General features: G+C 59.4%; 2 protein-coding genes across 2 annotated transcripts; both read right to left on the bottom strand.

Annotated features, from left to right (window-relative positions):
- Window positions 1-6,559: 6,559 nt before the first annotated feature.
- EBI3 (Epstein-Barr virus induced 3) lies at window positions 6,560-9,774 on the bottom strand (the record flags this gene model as incomplete). Its single annotated transcript, XM_083880214.1, is given in 9 exon segments — window positions 6,560-6,813; window positions 6,891-7,054; window positions 7,798-7,958; window positions 8,030-8,147; window positions 8,234-8,449; window positions 9,071-9,182; window positions 9,185-9,203; window positions 9,715-9,741; window positions 9,743-9,774. Coding segments are annotated over 9 exon segments (1,002 nt in total). The 3' UTR covers window positions 6,560-6,660.
- A 383-nt stretch (window positions 9,775-10,157) lies between these two features.
- On the bottom strand, window positions 10,158-18,437 carry ANKRD24 (ankyrin repeat domain 24; the record flags this gene model as incomplete). The annotated part of the gene is made up of 19 exons (XM_083880007.1): window positions 10,158-10,252; window positions 10,814-10,879; window positions 11,029-11,172; window positions 11,724-12,833; window positions 12,922-13,043; window positions 13,132-13,204; window positions 13,284-13,382; window positions 13,502-13,546; window positions 13,659-13,763; window positions 13,972-14,064; window positions 14,161-14,189; window positions 14,384-14,571; window positions 14,654-14,760; window positions 15,229-15,299; window positions 15,512-15,569; window positions 15,903-15,967; window positions 16,410-16,498; window positions 16,577-16,707; window positions 18,366-18,437. 19 exons carry the CDS (start codon window positions 18,435-18,437, stop codon window positions 10,175-10,177), a joined length of 2,745 nt encoding a protein of 914 aa, XP_083736133.1. The 3' UTR covers window positions 10,158-10,174.
- Between the last annotated feature and the right edge of the window lie 164 nt (window positions 18,438-18,601).

Raw genomic sequence — 18,601 nt, 5'->3', positions numbered from 1 at the left:
TTAATTGTCTGGTGGGGTCAGACCCTTCTAGAAGGATCATTTCTAGTTGTAGAGTGTCTCCACACCCCCCCAGGAGCTCAGCTGGGGCTGGGATATCCCAGGCAGGGCCAGGTATCCCACTCTTCATCATCATCATCCTCATCCCACCAGATCCCATCTCCTCTCTGCAGGGAACTCCCAGGTGAAAGGTGAATATCCCAGAGATACAAATTAATAAGGAAATCAATTAATCAAAAGTGGTGTCTTTTGGTTACAGAGACAGCTCCAGGATCTGAACCAATTAAACTCTTGAGTGCAGCCACCTCACACCCAACTCATCCCAAGCTCCAGAAAACCCCAGGGATCTGAGAGTCTGGATTCAGGGATTGGGGACAGGAGCAGCCCAGCCTTTCCTCATTTCAGAGTTGCTCCATCTCCAATTGTTCCCAGATATTGCAGTGTCACTCAGCTGTGTGTGCTCGTGGCACAATTCCAGATTCCTGCAGAGATGCCCAGGCCGTGAGCACAAACCACTGCCCCAGTCCCCAACATCTGACCATGTATTGGAAAAACCCCCTGAGGAAGATTCCTGCCCATTCCTGAAACTCGGTGCCTCTGGGACAGCAATTCCTCCCTGTTCTCCCTGGGTTTCCAGCCTTTTTTTGTGAGCTTGGCTGAGCATCTGCTGGTGATTAAGGGTTTTGTCATCTGGAAAGGGCTGACAATTACCTCCAATTATTCCAACTAGGTCAGGTTCTTCAACACGAGTTTATGTGATGACTCTTGGCTGGGATTTAGGATTTCGAGCCCCACTGGAGAGCAGAATCCACCGCTCCTCTCTCACATTCAGGAAAAAAAAATTCCTTCCATAAATAACAGCTCCTTGCCCCACTGGACTTGACCCATGTGTTCCTGACCTCCCGTTGTTTCAGGAACTGCACAACAGGCCTGGTTCTCCAGAACTGGAAAAGGGACTGAAGGGAATTTCAGGATGCTCCAGGAATTTCAAGAAGGGTTTTCTCATCCAACTTTCCACGTGGAAATTCCCAACTTGCTTGGAAATGTCCTTTGGGGCCTCAGGTGAGAGAGTGGGGACTGAGGTTTTAAACTCTGTGTGGGTAAAGGATGTCTCATCCCTTTTCCTGGGATTTACTGGCTCTAATTTCCCACTGGGAATTTCTCATTGTGTGAGCAGCAACCATTTAACAGGGGCTGCACTAAAGTCCTTTAGAGATTCCTGCCAACCCCAACTGTTCCAGGGCTCTTTGAACAGTTGTACTTGTCCAGCCCCACAGCAGATTGGGGCTGTCCCTGTTCTCCAGGAAAAGGGTTTTTCCAGGTGTCCCTCAAAAAGCTCAGAGCTTCTCCATGCTCCTAGTTCCCATCTGAGACTCAGTGTGGTGGTTTGAAAGAAAAACGAGTGAAAGGCTTCAAGTCAAAAATACAATTTAATAAGAAGAAAGGAAAAAAGTAAAATAAAATAAATGCAGTAACACAAAGGGTCACTGACAGAGTCAGAACACACCCTGAGCAGGGTGGGGGGAGCAGTCCAGGTGAGGGGCTCTTCCTGAAGCAGTGATCCCACAGAAAGGTCTGGGAGCTCTGCTCCTCTGGGAATCCAGTGGCTCAGGGCTGCTTGTCCTGTCCCAAATCCCAGATTCTCTCCAGGTGGGAATGCTTGGCTCCTCCCCCTGGGCATTGGGAGCATCTCCCAATGGGAGGAGGAGTCGTGCAGTGGCTCCTTGATGGCCCATTAAACAGAGAGAGCTCCTGGAGGGAGTTCCCTGTGAGTCCTGGGCAAGGCATTGATGGGCCATGAGCAGAAGAGCCCAAAGGAGGGGCCTGGGAAAACACTGCCCCACCTGGTTCCAACAGCTCATGGGGATGGGGATGGAATAAATACTTTGTGCACATCCTACACTGCAACCCAACAACTCAACGTGCCTGAAAAGCCTCCTGAAGAATCTCCTGCAGAGCAGGAAAGGTGCAGAGAATTGAGAACCCAAAATGCTGTTTGTGGCTCTGCCCCGTGCCAGGTGCTGTCCTTGTCACCCTTGTCACCCTGCCCGGCACAGGCACCTCGTGTTTTCCAGCAGGTTTTCTTCCCACACGGATTCCCCTGGGGACAGGAGGGTGTCCCACTAACCCAAACTCAGAGCACAGCCTCAGCAGTGAGATGGTCCAAATGGGACAAGCACAACTGGAAAATGTGCTGCACTGCAAGGCCAGGAGATTCCAGCTCCTTCTCCCTAATTACGAGTGATTGCTTCTTGGCAGGAGCTCAACCTGCCAGAGCAGTGAGGTTTTTACAAACATTCACACAGGCATTAGATCATTGTTTGAAGGAGTTATTGGCAGCCCGAATCTGAAGTAAAAACAGAGTTTAAAGCAGACCATATTGACCAGGGTGAAGCTGGCTGCTTTCATGTCTCCTGCTTGTCTCTGCACACCCAGGACCCTCATTTGTTTCCTGTCACTCCCATCACCGTGGCATTCCTGGGGCTGGATGTCACAGTTTTGGGGGGGTTCTGTCCTTGTTGGGAGCACAGGTTTACAGAATTAAGAATCCCAGGATGGTTTGGGTTGGAAGGGACTTTAAATCCCATCCAGGGCCATCCCTGCCATGGGCAAGGACACCTTCCCTCATCCCAGGGTGCTCCAAGTCCTGTCCAACCTGGCCTTGGGCACTTCAGGGATCCAGGGGCAGCCACAGCTGCTCTGGGCACCCTCTTAGGGAGGAATTCCTTCCCAATATTCCATCCATCCCTGCCCTCTGGCAATGGGAAGCTGTTGGGAAAGATGGGATGTTCTTAAAGGAAGCCATTCCCTGTGTCCTGTCCCTGCACCCTTTGTCCAAAATCCCTCTCCAACATTTATTTCTTTATATCCAAGAAACACCTTCCCAAATCCAAACACTGTCATACATTGGGAACAAGCCCTTTTCCCTTTGTATTCCAGCAGAATCTTCCTGCTTTGCTCTCGTTGAACTCATCCTTGTCTCTGCTGGGCCAGTCTGACACCGTGGGATGAGCTCTGGAGAGCTCTGCCACCCTCTCCCAAAAGCTTTGGGAAAGTAAAGGCTCAAGCTCGAAGGAGAAATGGGAATTCCCATGAAATCCTGTTGTGACTGCAGAGGTGAGTCTGTCCTGCACTCAGGTGGGGCTGGGAGTTTGGAAATGGATAAAAACACTCCAGGCTCTGGCAGCCAACAAGGCAAGAGCTCCTCATGGAGCAGCTCCCACCCCAGAGGACGCCCTGGCCTTCCATGTGTTCCTAAATGAGATCTCCTGAGAGCAGCAGTGGCTTTTTAAAAGAGAGGTGAGCTTGTTAGTGCCCAGCATCATCCCTTAAAAAGGAAATCAGAGGTTTTAGTGCACTTGGAGGGGCTGTAAAAGGGAAGGAGGAGGGAAGGGGCAGCGTCAGGAAGCAGCAGAGCCCCTTTGCCTGGCACTCAGGAGCTCTGTAATTGTGAAATTCCCCAGCGCTGAGGTAGAACAAGCCTCAGACTAAACCCAAAGGAGCTTTGGGAAGATCCAGAGAAGGTTTGTAGGGGCAGCTCCCCAGCAGGCCCCTTTTCCTGAGGCTGGAAAGGGTCTAAGTGAGGATTGCCAAGCTCTCCACCCATGAAAGTCAGGGTGTGCAGGCTCCTTTCTTCTCAATTCACGGCTTGGGTTACACACCCCTGTGCTGCTGGAGCAGGAAACTCGGGGAAGTCACATTAGAGGAGTAAAAAAGCTCCTGTGCTGTCAGAGATTCCCTGCCCAGGGACTCTGGTGACTCTGCTCCAGGTTTTCCTTGGATTTGGGGGGTACTTGTGTCTGTTCCCATGTGCCCACAGAGCTCCTGTCCTGTCCCAAAAATACAAATTAATAAGGAAATCAATTAATCAAAAGTGGTGTCTTTTGGTTACAGGGACAGCTCCAGAATCTGAACCAATTAAACCTGTCCTGTCAAGGCCACTTTTGAATCAGAACCCAAAAATCAAAAGGACAAAACAAACACAAACGACACAGGAACCATCCTGGAAAAGCTCTGAGGAATCTGTTGTCATGTTTTAAGAAAGAATGTGGAATTTCTGCTGCTTTAAACTGATTTTACAGTGCAAACATTGGTGGTGCAGCAGTGGCTTTAGGAAAATCTGAACCAAAAAAAAGCTTAAAGATTTTTTTTTTTTTTTTTTTTTAATATTAACCAGTCCCACTCCCTGGGAGGGTTTAGTGATTATTGTCACCCTAAAATATGGGAAATTTGCAGGAGAGCTGATGTCCTTCCTAAGGTCAGACATGATGAGATGGAACCAGGAAAGAAAAAATAATTGGTCCTGGTTTTAAGTGTTAAGCAATTCTGCCTCCCTAAAACAAGCAGCATAATTTATTGGTTTTTTTCTTGCTCACACAGCAAAATCCACAAACAGCCGAGGACAACCACGAGGGAAGAATTTGTCCCCTCATGTAAATCCACTTTTTTTTTCCCTTGTAAAGCTGCATTCCTGACCCGGCAGCTGCTCCAAAGGGCCGATCCCAGACCCCCCATCCCACCCCAAACACCCCCGAGGGCTGTTTGGGTTTAGGATCACCCCAGGACAGCCCCAGGTGTGGTGGCCAGAGGGTTTGGGATGGTGAAAAAGACACACCAGAGGCGATTTATCAGCGTGAGGCCAAAAGCAGACAGCGCTTTCCCAGGGATTTTTCCCTTTGCTGTGTGTTTGGGAGGTCACAGCTGTAAAGGAGAGACACAGGAGGAGCTGGAAGCCTGCAGGGATTGTTGCCTCCATCCCATATGGATGGAAGCTTTCCTGTGGACTGACATCCCATTAATTCCTGCTGGTGGGAGCTGGAAACCCTTTTTGGAGCCTCCAAATTTGCTCATCCCACAGATCACTCCGGTTCCCATCCCTTGACCTGCCGACTCGTATTTATTTTCTCGCTTTATAAGAACCAGGTTCTTCTTCTTCTTCCCTTTGCTCTCATTCCTGGTGGGAGGTTGTTCTGTCTGGGATACCCGAGATGGAAAAACGGGATTTTGTCCAGCAGGGTTTGTCTGTCTTTGCTGGGAAAAAGAAAAGAAATTAAAATCCTCAGCTCCACAAGCTCCCAAATTGTGCCATCAGCTGGAGCGAAGTGGAATTTCACAGGATGGGATAAAACAGACTTTTTTTTCCAAAACTACCTGTGTGAACAACCCCCAAATTGTGAAAAATTAGGCTTATTTTTTTTGTAAATTTAAAAAAATATATATTTAATAAAAAAATAAGATAATTAGGAGATTAAAAAAGCAAAGTACGGCCGGTTGGGTGACATGGAATTCATCTATTTCAGAGACATTCGTTAAATACCTTTTTTATTGTATCAGTTTGTGAATACCTTTATAATATATATAAAAAATAACCTGTGAGGATAAAAAGCGCTTTGAGAGCCCAGGAAAGCTCAGGAAAGAAAATCTGGAAGGGAAAGCTTAGGAAAGGTCTTGGTGGTCTCTGGAAGGTGACAGATTTCTGCCTCAGGTCTCCATCAAATCTCAAAACTGCCTTAATAAAGGCATTTAAAAGGGAGATTCGCCTCCTGAGCAAGGAGTATTTATACTCCTCGGCGTTTATACGAGGAGTAAATACGAGATGGTATTTATGACACCAAGAGACGGGATATTGGGGAAGGAATTCCTCCCTCTGAGGGTGATGAGGCCACGGCACAGAGAAGCTGTATCTGCCTCTGGATCCCTGGAAGCGTCCAAGGCCAGGCTGGACGGGACTTGGAGCAGCCTGGGATAGTGGAAGGTGTCCCTGCCATGGCAGGAGTAGCCCAGGACGATTTTCATTTAAGATCTATTTCCCATCCAAACCCCTCCATGTCCGCGCCCGTTTCCCGCCATCGCCTCAGCCCCGCCCCGGGGTCTCCCGGCCCCGCGCGCAGGGGCCAGGCGGGGGCGCCACCGCCCGCGGGTCTCTCTGCGCATGCGCACAGCGCCCCCCCCCCCCGCCTCTCCGCCGGAGCGCGGGAAGGCAGCGACGGGCGGGACCACCGGGAGACATGGAGGGGGGACGGGGGTGGTCATTAACGGCCACAGAGCTCCGGTGTGAGGTCTGGAACCGCTCGGAGCTCCGGTGTGAGGGTTGTAACGCTCCAGGGCTCCGGTCTGCGGCTGTCTCAGCCCGGGGAAAGCCGCGCAGGGAATAGGCGCTTCCCCGTTAATCACAGTACTCCCCCCCCAGCCGACATGGCCGCCCGCCCCTCAAGGCCGCCGCTGCCGTGACGGCCCCGCCCCGGTGGGCGCTGAGTGCCGGGGTGGGGCGGAGGGCGAAGCGACGGGCCTGGGGCAGAAAAGGGACTGACCCCAAGGGCAAAAAAAAAGGGTAAAACGCAGGAAAACAAGGGGATTGTTGTGGAACAGCAAAGGGACCGTCCTGAAACAGCAAAGGGACCGTCCTGGGACAGCAAAGGGACCATCCTGGGACAGCAAAGGGACTGGTCATGAGACAGCAAAGGGACTGGCCCTGGGACAGCAAAGGGACTGGCCCTGGGGACAGTGAATGGCCCGACCCCAGGGGCAGCTCAACCACCACAAACACCCCAAAATCAGAACAGGGACGGAGCCTCAAGCCCATTTATTACCCATTGCTGGTGTCTCAGCGCTGCTGGGGTGGGACAAGGGACGGGAGCAGGCCTGGGATGGGGACAGTGGCTGTCACAGCCCCACCCAGGGTGTCCCCGAGGCCGCCGGGCTCCAGGCGCTGAATTCCCCGGAATCTGTAGCATCTTTTGCAGCCACCTGGACGTGGTGGAGACTCCCGGGCTCCAGATCCGTCAGGATGTGGGATGTCACCTCATACGGCCCCACCTGGGGACAGCAGGGTCAGGGACAGGCTGGGCACAACCAGCCGTGCCTCAGTTTACCCAGAGGGGAGGTGGCAGTACCGTGGTGGGGACGGAGTCATTGTCCTGGGAATAGCGGACGCGGTACTGGAGAGGGAAATAGTCCGGGAATGGCCAGGAGGATGGAGGGCTCCACTCCAGCAGCAGCTTTTGGGGTTCTCCAGGGATGGGGGAGACACGTAGGGACTCGGGGGGGTCTGGCTTTACTGGGGAGACAAGGAGTGAGAGAATTCCAGGATGGTTTCAGTGGGAAGGGACTTTGAGGATCATCTCATCCCACTGGGGACAACTTTCGTTATCCCAGGCTGTCCCAAGCCCTGTCCAGCCTGGCCTTGGACACTTCCAGGGATCCAGAGGCAGCCACAGCTTCTCTGGGAATTCCATTCCAGGGTCTCCTCACCCTCACAGCCAATTCTTCTTTCCAATATCCCATCTAAATCCTCCTTTAGATTAAAAACAACCCCCTTGTCCCACCACTTTCCTTTTTAGACATAGGGGGATGTCATGGCTGTGGGATCCAGGATGGGATTGTTGGGGCCAGGGTCTTCATGTCTCCCTGTGAACTGTGCAGGGACAGCCTGAGCCCCAGGAATTCATTGCAGTGATGATCCCACATCCCAAGCAGGGGAAAGCCTCAAAAGACACCCCAGGGTGAGACATGAAGGTCCTGCAGGTCACCCCAACCCTAACCCTAATGCAACCCTAACCCAACCCTAACGCTAACCCTAATTCATTGCAGTGATGATCCCACATCCCAAACAGGGGACAGCCCCAAAGGACACACCCCAGGGTGAGATATGAGGGTCCGGCAGGTCACCCTAACCCAGCCCTAACCCAACCCTAACCCTAATTCATTGCACTGATGATCCCACATCCCAAAAGACACACCCCAGGGTGGGACACGAGGCTCCCGCAGGTCACCCCGGTGTCCCCAGCCCGCAGCACTCACTGATATTCTCCAGCAGGAAGGGCAGAGTCCCCGAGGCAGCTCCCAGGGCGTTCCTGGCTGTCACATTGAGCTCGTAGGGGGTGAGGGAAAACACCTGCAGGTCCCCGAAGGAGCAGCTCCGCGGGCCCGTGGCCGTGCACTCACCTGTGGCTGTGCCGTGCCTGGGGACACAGGGACAGCTGCCCAAGGGCTGGGGGACACGGGGAGAGGGGCTTTGGGGACCCTCACTGACCTGTAGGTGACCACGAATTCAGTGTCCAGCAGAGGGTCAGGGCTCAGCCCCCAGGAGCAGTTCACAGCCTGGGGGTACCTGCTGGCCCAGCACTCGATGGCCGGTGACGGGGGCGGGTCTGGGGACAGGGGACAGGGGTCACCCCACTGCCACCACCCCCAGGGACCCCCGGTGGGGTCACAGCAGGGCTGGGGGGACACTCACAGCCCAGCCTCAGGCAGATGGTGGCCCAGGTCTCTCCGGTGACAGGGTGGTGGCAGCTGTAGTGGCCCTCGTGGGCCAGGCTGGCGTTGGGCAGGGCCAGCCCCGGGGCTGGGGACGTGCCCAGGACAGTGTCCCCCCGGCGCCACTCGGCCTCACCCCCAGGGCATGGCAGCAGCACCTCGGTGCCCAGGGGGCCGTGCTGAGGGGTGCAGGGGCCTGGGGACACATGGGGACACGGTGGGGACATGGCAGGGACAGGGACATTGCATCAGGAAGGGTCTGGGCCCCCCAGTGCCATTCCCAGTGTCACCAGACCCCACCTCTAGCCCTGGTCCCCCATGTCCCCAGACCCCCAGGGTCCCTACTGCTCCATCATCAATCCCTCTGTGCCCAACCTCATGTCCCCAGTCCCTCCAGTGTCCCCACACTTCTGTCCCTGTCATTGTTCCCCTCACTGTCCCAGATCCCCTCCAACCCCAGTGCTCCCTCCATCTCCAATCCCAGTGCTCCCAGTCTGCCCAGTCCTGCTGTATCCCCAAATCCCCCCAGCCTCCACCCCAGTCCCCCCAGTCCCCTGTACCTCTGTCCCCACTGTCCCCATCCCCAGTGCTCCCAGTCCCCCCAGTCCCCCATACCTCTGTCCCCACTGTCCCCATCCCCAGTCCCCCCAGTCCCCCATACCTCTGTCCCCACTGTCCCCATCCCCAGTGCTCCCAGTCCCCCCAGTCCCCCATACCTCTGTCCCCACTGTCCCCATCCCCAGTCCCCCCAGTCCCCCATACCTCTGTCCCCACTGTCCCCATCCCCAGTGCTCCCAGTCCCCCCAGTCCCCCATACCTCTGTCCCCACTGTCCCCATCCCCAGTGCTCCCCGCCGTGCCGTTGTAGGGGACAGTGCAGGCAGGTGCCACCAAAGCCACGACCCAAAGCCACCTCATGCCAGGGGACTCTCAGTGGGGCTGTCCAGGCACCTGTGGGGACAGGCAGGACGGTCAAACCCCAGCACTGGGGACAGCACAGCCACCACAGGTCCTCAGGGACATCACCCTGGAGCCACCCCACACTGCTGTGCCTCAGTTTCCCCCTGGGCCCTGCAGAGGGATGGATTCCAAAGGGGTCAGGAAAAGAGGAAAGAGAGGAGGTGAAACTTCCTGCTGTTTCCGAGGGGGACCTGCAGCCACCCTGCAACCTCATCAGGGGTTTGTATCCCTCGGGGGGGTCCCCACCTCCATCCAGGGCAGGGATGTCCCTCACAGCGACCCCCAAAGCCCAGCCTGGAGGCCGAGCTGAGCTCCCCGCTGTCCCCAAGCCCAGCACCGCAGGGACATGTCCTGCCCTTGTCACCTCCCACCACAGCCCAGCTCAGCCCTGGCGGGGACAGGCTCCGCTTTCCCTGGATTTGGGGGTGTTTTGGGGTCACCCCAGACCTCCAACACCCCCCCGCAGTGCCCGTGGGGATCCCAGAGCCCCCCAAACGCTCACCGCAGCAGGGCCAGCCGGGACCGCGCTGTCCCCGCCGGATCCCGGCGCTCCCCAGCCCATTTCCTCGCAGGAAGGGCCGTTCCCGAGGGGACGGAGCCGATTCCCAGCCTGCTGCCACCGGGATCTCCACGCCTTGGGAAAAGGATTCCAGCCCTGGCCAAGAGAGTTCCCACCTCTCCCCTGCCACCACTCCCTTCCTTCACTGTCACCCTTCCCCTGGAGGGATGGCAGGGCTGGAGATGGTGACACTGATCACCTGCTGTCCCCAGGTCCCCCCACAAGCCCCCCGTGCCCACCCCGGTGTCCCCAGAGAGGAGCCACCCCATTAGTGTGTGACTATAAATAACTTTATTGCTGCTGTGCTGGGGGTGGTTTGGGTGCCCGGACAAGCAAAGGGACACACGGGGTGCTGTGACAGACCTGTCCCTCCCTCCCCTGTGCCCCCCGTGCTGGCAGGGGCTCATCTGCCCTGCTCCTGCAGCCGCTGCATCCTCAGGATCTGGCACAGGAGTCTCTGCACGTCCTCGTCCATGTGGCCCTGGGGTGGAGGGGACATTGGTGGGCACAGTGGGGACAGCAGGGGAGCTCCGTGCATGTCCCTGGGCTGGCACCTGGCTCAGCCCCTCCATTGCCTCCTGTGGGTGGCAGGTGGCCCAGCCCCTAGTCCAGTGTCCCCACCTGTCCCCAGCCCTGTCCCCAGCTCACCCCAGCCCTGTCCCCAGCTGTCCCCAACCTTGTCCTCAGCTGCCCCCACCCCATTGTCCCCGGCTGTCCCCAGCCCTGTCCCCATCCTGTCCCCAGCCCTGTCCCCATCCTGTCCCCAGCCCTGTCCCCAGCTGTCCCCAGCCCTGTCCCCAGCTGCCCCCACCCCATTGTCCCCGGCTGTCCCCAGCCCTGTCCCCATCCTGTCCCCAACCCTGTCCCCAGCTGTCCCCAGCCCTGTCCCCAGCTGTCCCCAGCCCTGTCCCCAGCTGCCCCCACCCCATTGTCCCCAGCTGTCCCCAGCTCACCCCAGCCGTGTCCCCATCCTGTCCCCAGCCCTGTCCCCAGCCTGTCCCCAGCCCTGTCCCCAGCTGTCCCCAGCCTGTCCCCAGCTCACCTGCACGGCATAGAGCAGGTGGCTCCGGTACAGCGTCACCACCTTGCTGTGCCTGGTCTCTGTCTCCTGCAGCACAGGGAGGGGGTTTGGCCACAGGGCTGGGGGCCAGGGGGAGCCCCGATCCCCCCAGGTGACCCACCTCCCCCCAGGTGACCCCCCTCCCCCCAAGTGACCCACCTCCCCCCAGGTGACCCCCCTCCCCCCAGGTGACCCACCTCCAGCTTCTCCTCCAGTGCCCGGATCCGGGCCTGGAGTGCGGCCGTGTTGTTGTTGGGAGGGGATTTTGGGGGTCCCCCCGACTCGGGGAGGGCGTTCAGGGCTTCCTTCAGCCTGAAAACCTCCTTGGAGAGCTCGGTGATCTGCACAGGGCACAGGGGTGACAGGTCACCCAGAGCAGCTGTGGCTGCCCTGGATCCCTGGCAGTGTCCAAGGCCAGGCTGGACAGGGCTTGGAGCACCCTGGGACAGTGAGAGCTGTCCCAACCTATTCACGAGAGTAAGACAGACTTAATTAGCACATCTAGACTGGGATGCCCTGGAAAGAACAAACAGAACTTGGAGCTCATGAGAAGATGGGATTAGAAACCTGCTTAAAAGAAGAAAATTCAATCAACCCCCTACATGGATATGTTGAAAAATGTATGAGTTATTTGTATGATCTTTTGACCTAATTGTTGTAGTGGAAATTATTAACTTTACTGAAATGGTGTATAAGTTCTTGGATAAACCTGAGTAAAATCGGATTCTGATCATGGTCAGTCTCCCCGTCTCTCCTTCAATCTCCAATACCAACCCATGGCAGGGGTGGAATGGGATGGACTTTAAGATCCCTTCCAACCCAAATTCACCGACTCCAAAGCCACCATTCATTCCCCTCCGAGCCATCCCCTCACAATCCCCTCTCCCTTTACCTTCCTGTCCCTCTCCCTGACCAGCCTCGCCGCATCCTCGGCGTGCCCGTGGAGCTCCCGCAGCCTCTTCGCCTCCTCCTGCGCCTGCTCCAGCTGCTTCTGCGCCGCTCCCAGCCTGTCCTCGGCCGCCTGCCTCTCGCTCTTCATGAACAGCGCCTGCCTCTGCACTCGGAAAACCTCCTCGCACGTCTTCTCGTGCTTCCTCTCCAGCTCCTGCAGCCGCCGCGCCAGCGCCGCCGCCTCGGCCTTCAGCCCCGCCTCGGCCGCCTCGTGCTGCGCCCGCGGCACGGCCGCCGCCAGCTCCGCCTGCAGCCTCGAGGCCTCGCGGCTTTTGGCGTCGGTTTTGGCCTCCAGCTCCCGGAGCTGCTGCCTCAACGCCCTGGCCTGCTCCTGCAGCGCGGCCGTGCCGCGGGCGTGCTCCTCCCGGGACACCCAGCCCTCGGCCTGCGCCCGCTGCAGCCACGTCGGGGTCGCCGCCTCCTTGTCCTCGTGCTGGCGAAGGCGCTCCCGCAGCGCGCTCAGCTCGGATTCCCGGCGGGTCAGGGCGGCCTGGAGCTCTGCCAGCTGTGCCTCGGCTTCCCCAGCTCCTGGAGCATCCCGTGGTCTCGCCGACAGCTCCCGCCGCAGCTTCTCTGCCTCGGCCTCGGCGCGGCCGCAGCGCTCCAGCAGCGCTTCCTTCTCCCGTGACGCCTCCTCTGCTGAGGATCCCGGTGAGGCCGCGGTCTGTGCAGCCTCCAGCCGGGCCTGCAGCTCCTTCAGCCGCCGCTCACGCTCCTCCAGCTCGGTCTGTGCCCGTTTCAGGGCTGCCCGTGCCTCCGCCAGCTCACCCGGGGGTGAGGAAGAGGAGGAGGAGGATGTCTGCACGCCCAGCTCGCCCAGCGCTGCCTTGCACTCGCCCCAAGCCCAGGCTGGTTCATCGGGGGGACGTGGCCCTGCTGTTCCCCCCGGGATGGGCTCTGAGGCCCCGCGGTGCCCGTCCCCTCCAGCCCGGGCCGTGCCCTGAGCCCGCAGCTGCTCCAGCTCCTTCTGCAGGGCCCGGTACAGAGCGATGGGCACCGTGTCCCCCGGGCCAGCAGGGCTGCTCTCGTCCCGTTCGTAGTTCTCCAGCACCTGCCCAGAGATCATGAGGCCACCGTGAGCCAGGGGACAAGGAAAAGACAGACAGACAGATAGATGGACGGACAGAAGTGGGACATGCCTGGATTTTCTCCCTCAGCTCCTTGTTCTGCACAGTCAGGGACTGCACCTGCCCCTGGAGCGTGGCCAGCAGCTCCTCGGCCGAGGGGCTCAGCGTCTTCTTGGAGAGCAGCATCTCTGCTCCTGCAGGGCGCAGGGACCTGGGGCTGTGCCCACCTGTGTCCCCAAGTGCCACCTCCCTGAGGTGTCATCGGGAGCTGCCAGGACCTACCTGGGAACTCCAGCGGGTCTCCCTCCTCGTCCTGCAGCGTCTCGATGTCATAGCTGGTGTTCTCCTTCTCGTTCTGGGGGTGCAGGGAGGGGGTGACCCCGCTGTGCCCGGCCCTGGGCACTCCCTGCCAGGTGTGTCCTGCCCACACTCACCTCCATGGAGGACAGGCGGCTCCGCAGAGCCTCCACCTCCTTGCCCAGCTTCTCCTTCTCCCCGTCCCGTGCTGCCAGCCGCTCCTCCAGCTCCCGGATCTGCGGGGCAGGATATGGGAATGGGATCCCTTTGGCTCCTGGCAGAGTTCTGGTGGCATTCCCATCACCAGGACCCCTCGGAGAGGTGAGATCACCTCCAGGCTTTTCCCTGGCCTCACCTGCTTCTCCATGGAGCGCAGGGAGGACTCATCCTGCTCCGCCCGCTGGCAGCACCCAGGGAGGAAACAGGGAGGGATGAGTGTTGTCCCCACCTCCCCTGTCCCCTCTGCTCCCCAAGGACACGGTGGCATCTCCCCGGGATCCTGCAGCCGGTACCTCCCGCCTCTGCTTCTCCTGCTGCTCCAAGCCGCGGATCTTGTGCAGGAACTGCGCCCTCTCCTGCCGCAGCCGCACGATCTCCTCGTAGGCGTCGCGGTCCTCCTGCAGGGGGAAACATGGAAAAGCATGGAAAACCAAGTCCTGGCACAGGAAAAACCCCAAAATCCCACTCTGTGCCCGAGGGGACTTCTTGGCAGAGATCTCCCCTCATCGAGGAGTGTTTTGGGGTGCTCTGCACCTGCCAGGCCCAGGTGGGGACTTGGGGACTTGGGGACTTGGGGACTTGGGGACTTGGGGACCCGTTTCTCACCTGGCTGGAGGTTCCCAGGGGAGGCAGAGGAGCCTTCCTCTTCCTCGGGGTGCTGCTCTTCTCCCTGACTGATGACTGGCTGGGCGAAGAGGTCTGTGGACAGCCCAGGACAGAGGGGACATCACACCCACAGTGCCCTCCCTCCTTCCTGAGCCAGGGGACCCTCCAGGGACTCCCCCAGCCCCTCACCTGCGATGTCTGCTCTGTTGACTCCTCTTCTGTAAAGAAAAGCATGAGGGGAGAGAAATTGAGGAGATTTAGGGGCTCAGGGGGGGTACAGAGACCCCTCAGCGGGGACAGCACAGGCAAAGGCAGCCAGGAAAAGGGGACACATCCCCCCAGCCGTGTCCAGCCAGTGACAAACCCCTCAGTGACAGTGACAGGGAGCCCGGGGGTGGCCCATCAGCCTCACCGCTGGCCCAGGAGCGTCGCTGGGCCGCCTCCTGCAGAAGGTGCTGGATGAGAGCGTTGCCCGTGGCCAGCCCGTAGTGAGCGGCGTCGTGGCCGGTGGCGTCCACCACGGCCACGCGGGCGCCGGCGCTGACCAGCACCTCCACCGTGTCCACGCTGCCGCTCTCGCAGGCCAGCATCAGGGCTGTCCTGGGCACGGGGAGAGAGCTGGGTCAGGGGATGGACAGTCCCTGTGTCCAGTCCTGGGAGCCCCGGTGATGTCCAGCCCCACCTGCCCTGCAGGTCCCGGCAGTTGATGGAGGCGCCGCGGTGCAGGAGGTACCGGCACAGCTCCGAGTGGCTCATCTTGGCAGCCAGGATCAGCGGTGTGGAGCCGTCCTGGCCATGGCAGGGAGGGGAGGATGAGCAGAGGAGGATCAGATCCCCCCAAGGGGCAGCTTGCTCTTGATATCACCCTGATTTCTGTGTCTCACCTCAATTTCCATGTCCCACCCCGATTTTAATGTCCCACCTCAATTTCCATGTCTAACCCAAATTTCCACCTCCTACTCTGATTTCAATGTCCCACCTGGATTTCCATTTCCCACCTCGATTTCCATGTCTCACCCCAATTTCCACCTCCCATCCCAATTTCAATATCCCACCCTGATTTCCATGTCTCATCCCAATTTCCACATCCCACCCCAATTTCCATTTCCTACCTCAATTTCCATGTCCCACCCCAATTTCAATGTCCCACCCCAATTTCCACCTCCCACCCCAATTTCCACATCCCACCCCAAGCCGTGCCTCATTTCAGGACCACCCCAACCTGGTGCAGCCAGACCAGAAGCAGAATCACCTCACCTTGTCCTTGCTGTTCAAGGGAGCCTTGAAGTCACAGAGGATCTCGGAGCAGGAGATGCAGCCGCTGGCAGCTGCGGGTGAAGGACCAGAGGCTGAGGGCTGCCCCCTCAGGGACATGAGGGATGGGGTCAGGGTTGGGATTAGGGTTGGGGTTAGGGTCAGGGTTAGGGTTAGGGTTAGGGTTAGGGTTAGGGTTAGGATTAGGGTTGGGGTTGGGGTTAGGGGTTAGGGTTGGGGTCAGGGTCAGGGTCAGGGTCAGGGTCAGGGCACTGTCCCCACTCACCCGCCAGGTGCAGCGCGGTCCGGCCGCTGCCATCGGCCACATCCACGGGGCAGGAGGCCTGGGGGGACAGCCTGGGTCACCACAGGAGGGGGACAGAGGGGACACACACTGCTGGAGTGGCATGGTGAAGGACAGGGGACTGACAGACTGTGTGGTGTGGTGGAGGAAAGGGACAGGCAGACAGACAGACAGACAGACCCCCTGTGGCTCCACGCCGTGATGAGGAGGGACAAGGGACAGGCCCCCTGTGTCACTCCTGGTGCCAGGGCTGGGAATCACCACGCCAAGGCACGGGTGACAACAGGGGATTCAAGGACAGGGAGGACACGGAGCTGCCACAGCACCTCCCTCCATCCCTCCCTCCCTGTGTCCCTCCTCCCTCTCCCTGTACCTGCAGCAGTTTGCTGACACACTGAGGGTGCCCGTGCTTGGAGGCCAAGTGCAGGGCAGTGTAACCTGGGGAAGGGACAGAGGGGTCAGAGCAGGGCTGGGCCAGAGGGGACAGCCTGGGGGGACAGACAGAGGGACGGGCACACAGCAGGATCAGCTGGAACAGCAAGGGGACAACCCCAGGAGCTCATCAGGCATTGCTCAAACTCGAGCAATGTAACCTGGGGAAGGGACAGATGGGTCAGAGCAGGGCTGGGACAGAGGGGACAGACAGAGGGACAGACAGAGGGACAGGCACACAGCAGGATCAGGGAACTGTGATCCCATCACAGCAGGATCATCTGGAACAGCAAGGGGACAACCCCAGGAGCTCATCAGGCACTGCTCGAGCTCCCTTAAGAAACTGTGACAATTTACAGCCCCCCAGGTGTGGCCACCACCTCTGTCCCCTCATCCTCAACACCTGGGGACAACCAGTGGCCCTGCGTGGCATTAACCACGTCCTCACCAGCGCTGTCCTTGGTCATGGCATCCACTCCGTGGGCCAGCATCGCCTCCAGACAGTCCACATTGCCCCGTGTGGCAGCCAGGTGGAACCTGCAGTGACACCAGGGGCTGTGGGGCCGTGTCCCCTGTCCCCAGCCGTGTCCCCGGGGTGGGATCGGGGCCACTCACGCAGATTTGCCCTCCGAGTCCAGCTTGGTGGGCACCAGCCCCTTGCGGAGCAGGAGGGACGAGACCCGCCCGGCGTCGTTGTAATCCACGGCCTGCAGCAGCTTCTCGTCGTTCTTGGTCCAGTCCTGGCTCTGCAAGGGAGTCCAGGGGAGGCTGTGACAGTGTTGGCTGTGACAGTGCTGCTGTGACAGTGCTGCTGTGACAGAGCTGTCCCCAGGGCTGGGCTGGGCTGGCTGTCTTTGTCCCCATCCCTGCCCTGCTCCACCCAGCCCTGTCCCTGTGTCTGTGCCCCTCTCCTGGGAGCTCCAGGGTGGGAGAGTTAAAAAAAAAAAAAATAAAAATCCCCCCCAGCCCTGTCCCCGTGTCTGTGCCCCTCTCCTGGGAGCTCCAGGGTGGGAGAGTTAAAAAAAAAAATAATAAAAATCCCCTCCAGCCCCTCCCCAGTTTGAGGGGATTTTGCAGACACAGCCCAGTTTAGCTGTGCCAGGCTGGGATTTGGGATTGAGCCCCAACTGCCCCAAAATCCCAGTAATAAACTGGGGTTTACCCCCAACACCCCAAAATCCCAGTAATGAACACAGCCAGCACCCCTGGGAGCCCCAGCCCTGATCCCATTCCCAGCTCTGATCCCACTCCCAGCCCTGATCCCGTTCCCAGCCCTGATCCCAGCCCTGATCCCATCCCCAGCCCTGATCCCATCCCCAGCCCTGATCCCATTCCCAGCCCTGATCCCATCCCCAGCCCTGATCCCACTCCCAGCCCTGATCCCACTCCCAGCCCTGATCCCATCCCCAGCCCTGATCCCAGCCCTGATCCCGTTCCCAGCCCTGATCCCATCCCCAGCCCTGATCCCATCCCCAGCCCTGATCCCATCCCCAGCCCTGATCCCATCCCCAGCCCTGATCCCATTCCCAGCCCTGATCCCATCCCCAGCCCTGATCCCATCCCCAGCCCTGATCCCAGCCCTGATCCCGTTCCCAGCCCTGATCCCATCCCCAGCCCTGATCCCAGCCCTGATCCCATTCCCAGCCCTGATCCCATCCCCAGCCCTGATCCCATCCCCAGCCCTGATCCCAGCCCTGATCCCGTTCCCAGCCCTGATCCCATCCCCAGCCCTGATCCCAGCCCTGATCCCACTCCCAGCCCTGATCCCATCCCCAGCCCTGATCCCATCCCCAGCCCTGATCCCATCCCCAGCCCTGATCCCATCCCCAGCCCTGCTCTGCTCCCAAAGGAGGAGAGAGGGATCAGAGCAGGGCGGGCACAGCAGCTCTCCGGGGATGCTCCAACCTCCCGGGATAACGGGGCGCTGTCCCCCCAAACAGCCCCGCGGCCGGGCCGGGGCAGGAGCTGGACTGGGGTTTGCTGTCCCGGTTTATCCCTGTCCCAAAGGAAGCGGGACAAGGACCGCCAGTCCCGGGCTCACCCCGCTGACCACAAAGCGGCGCTTGGCTGCGGTGGCGGCGGCAGGAAATGGATGTGTCACCTTTGGGGAGCCGCTGGCTCCTGTCCCAAACCCTCCTGTGCCCTCTGGGGCCCCCCCGAGCCCCTCCAGCCCGGTGGGAGCAAGGACAGGGGGAAAACCAGTCTCCCAGAGCAAACTGGGCAAACTGGGAGGGTGGTGCCGGGTCCCCCCCAGCCCCTTGTCGGGCAAGGACAAAGCGGGATGGGGAGGGGAGCCCCGGGATGGGGATGGGGGGACAGGGGGGGCGGGGGGACACGGCTCAGCCCCCAGGACGCGACCAGAGGTGACCCCGGGAGGGGAGCCGGGAGGGGACCGGGGACGTACCGCGAAGGAAGCGGCGGCACAAAGGCAGATCTGCTTCATGGTGCTGAGCAGGAGGCGGCGGGAGGACGCCATGCGCCCCTCGCCCCCCGCCCCGGCCGCCACCGGCACCCCCGAGCCCCGAGAGCTCCGGCATCGCCGCCCGGGCGGGGGCCGGGGCTGCGGCACTGAGAGCCGGGCCCGCCTCCTCCGCCCCCGGCCCTCCCTCCCTCCTTCCCTGCATCCCTCCCTCCCTCCTC

This window comes from Zosterops lateralis (assembly GCF_965231275.1).
Source record: "Zosterops lateralis genome assembly, chromosome: 29".
NCBI lineage: Eukaryota > Metazoa > Chordata > Aves > Passeriformes > Zosteropidae > Zosterops > Zosterops lateralis.
The sequence above is the reverse complement of the archived record's forward strand: the minus strand, read 5'-3'. Positions and strand labels throughout refer to the sequence as shown.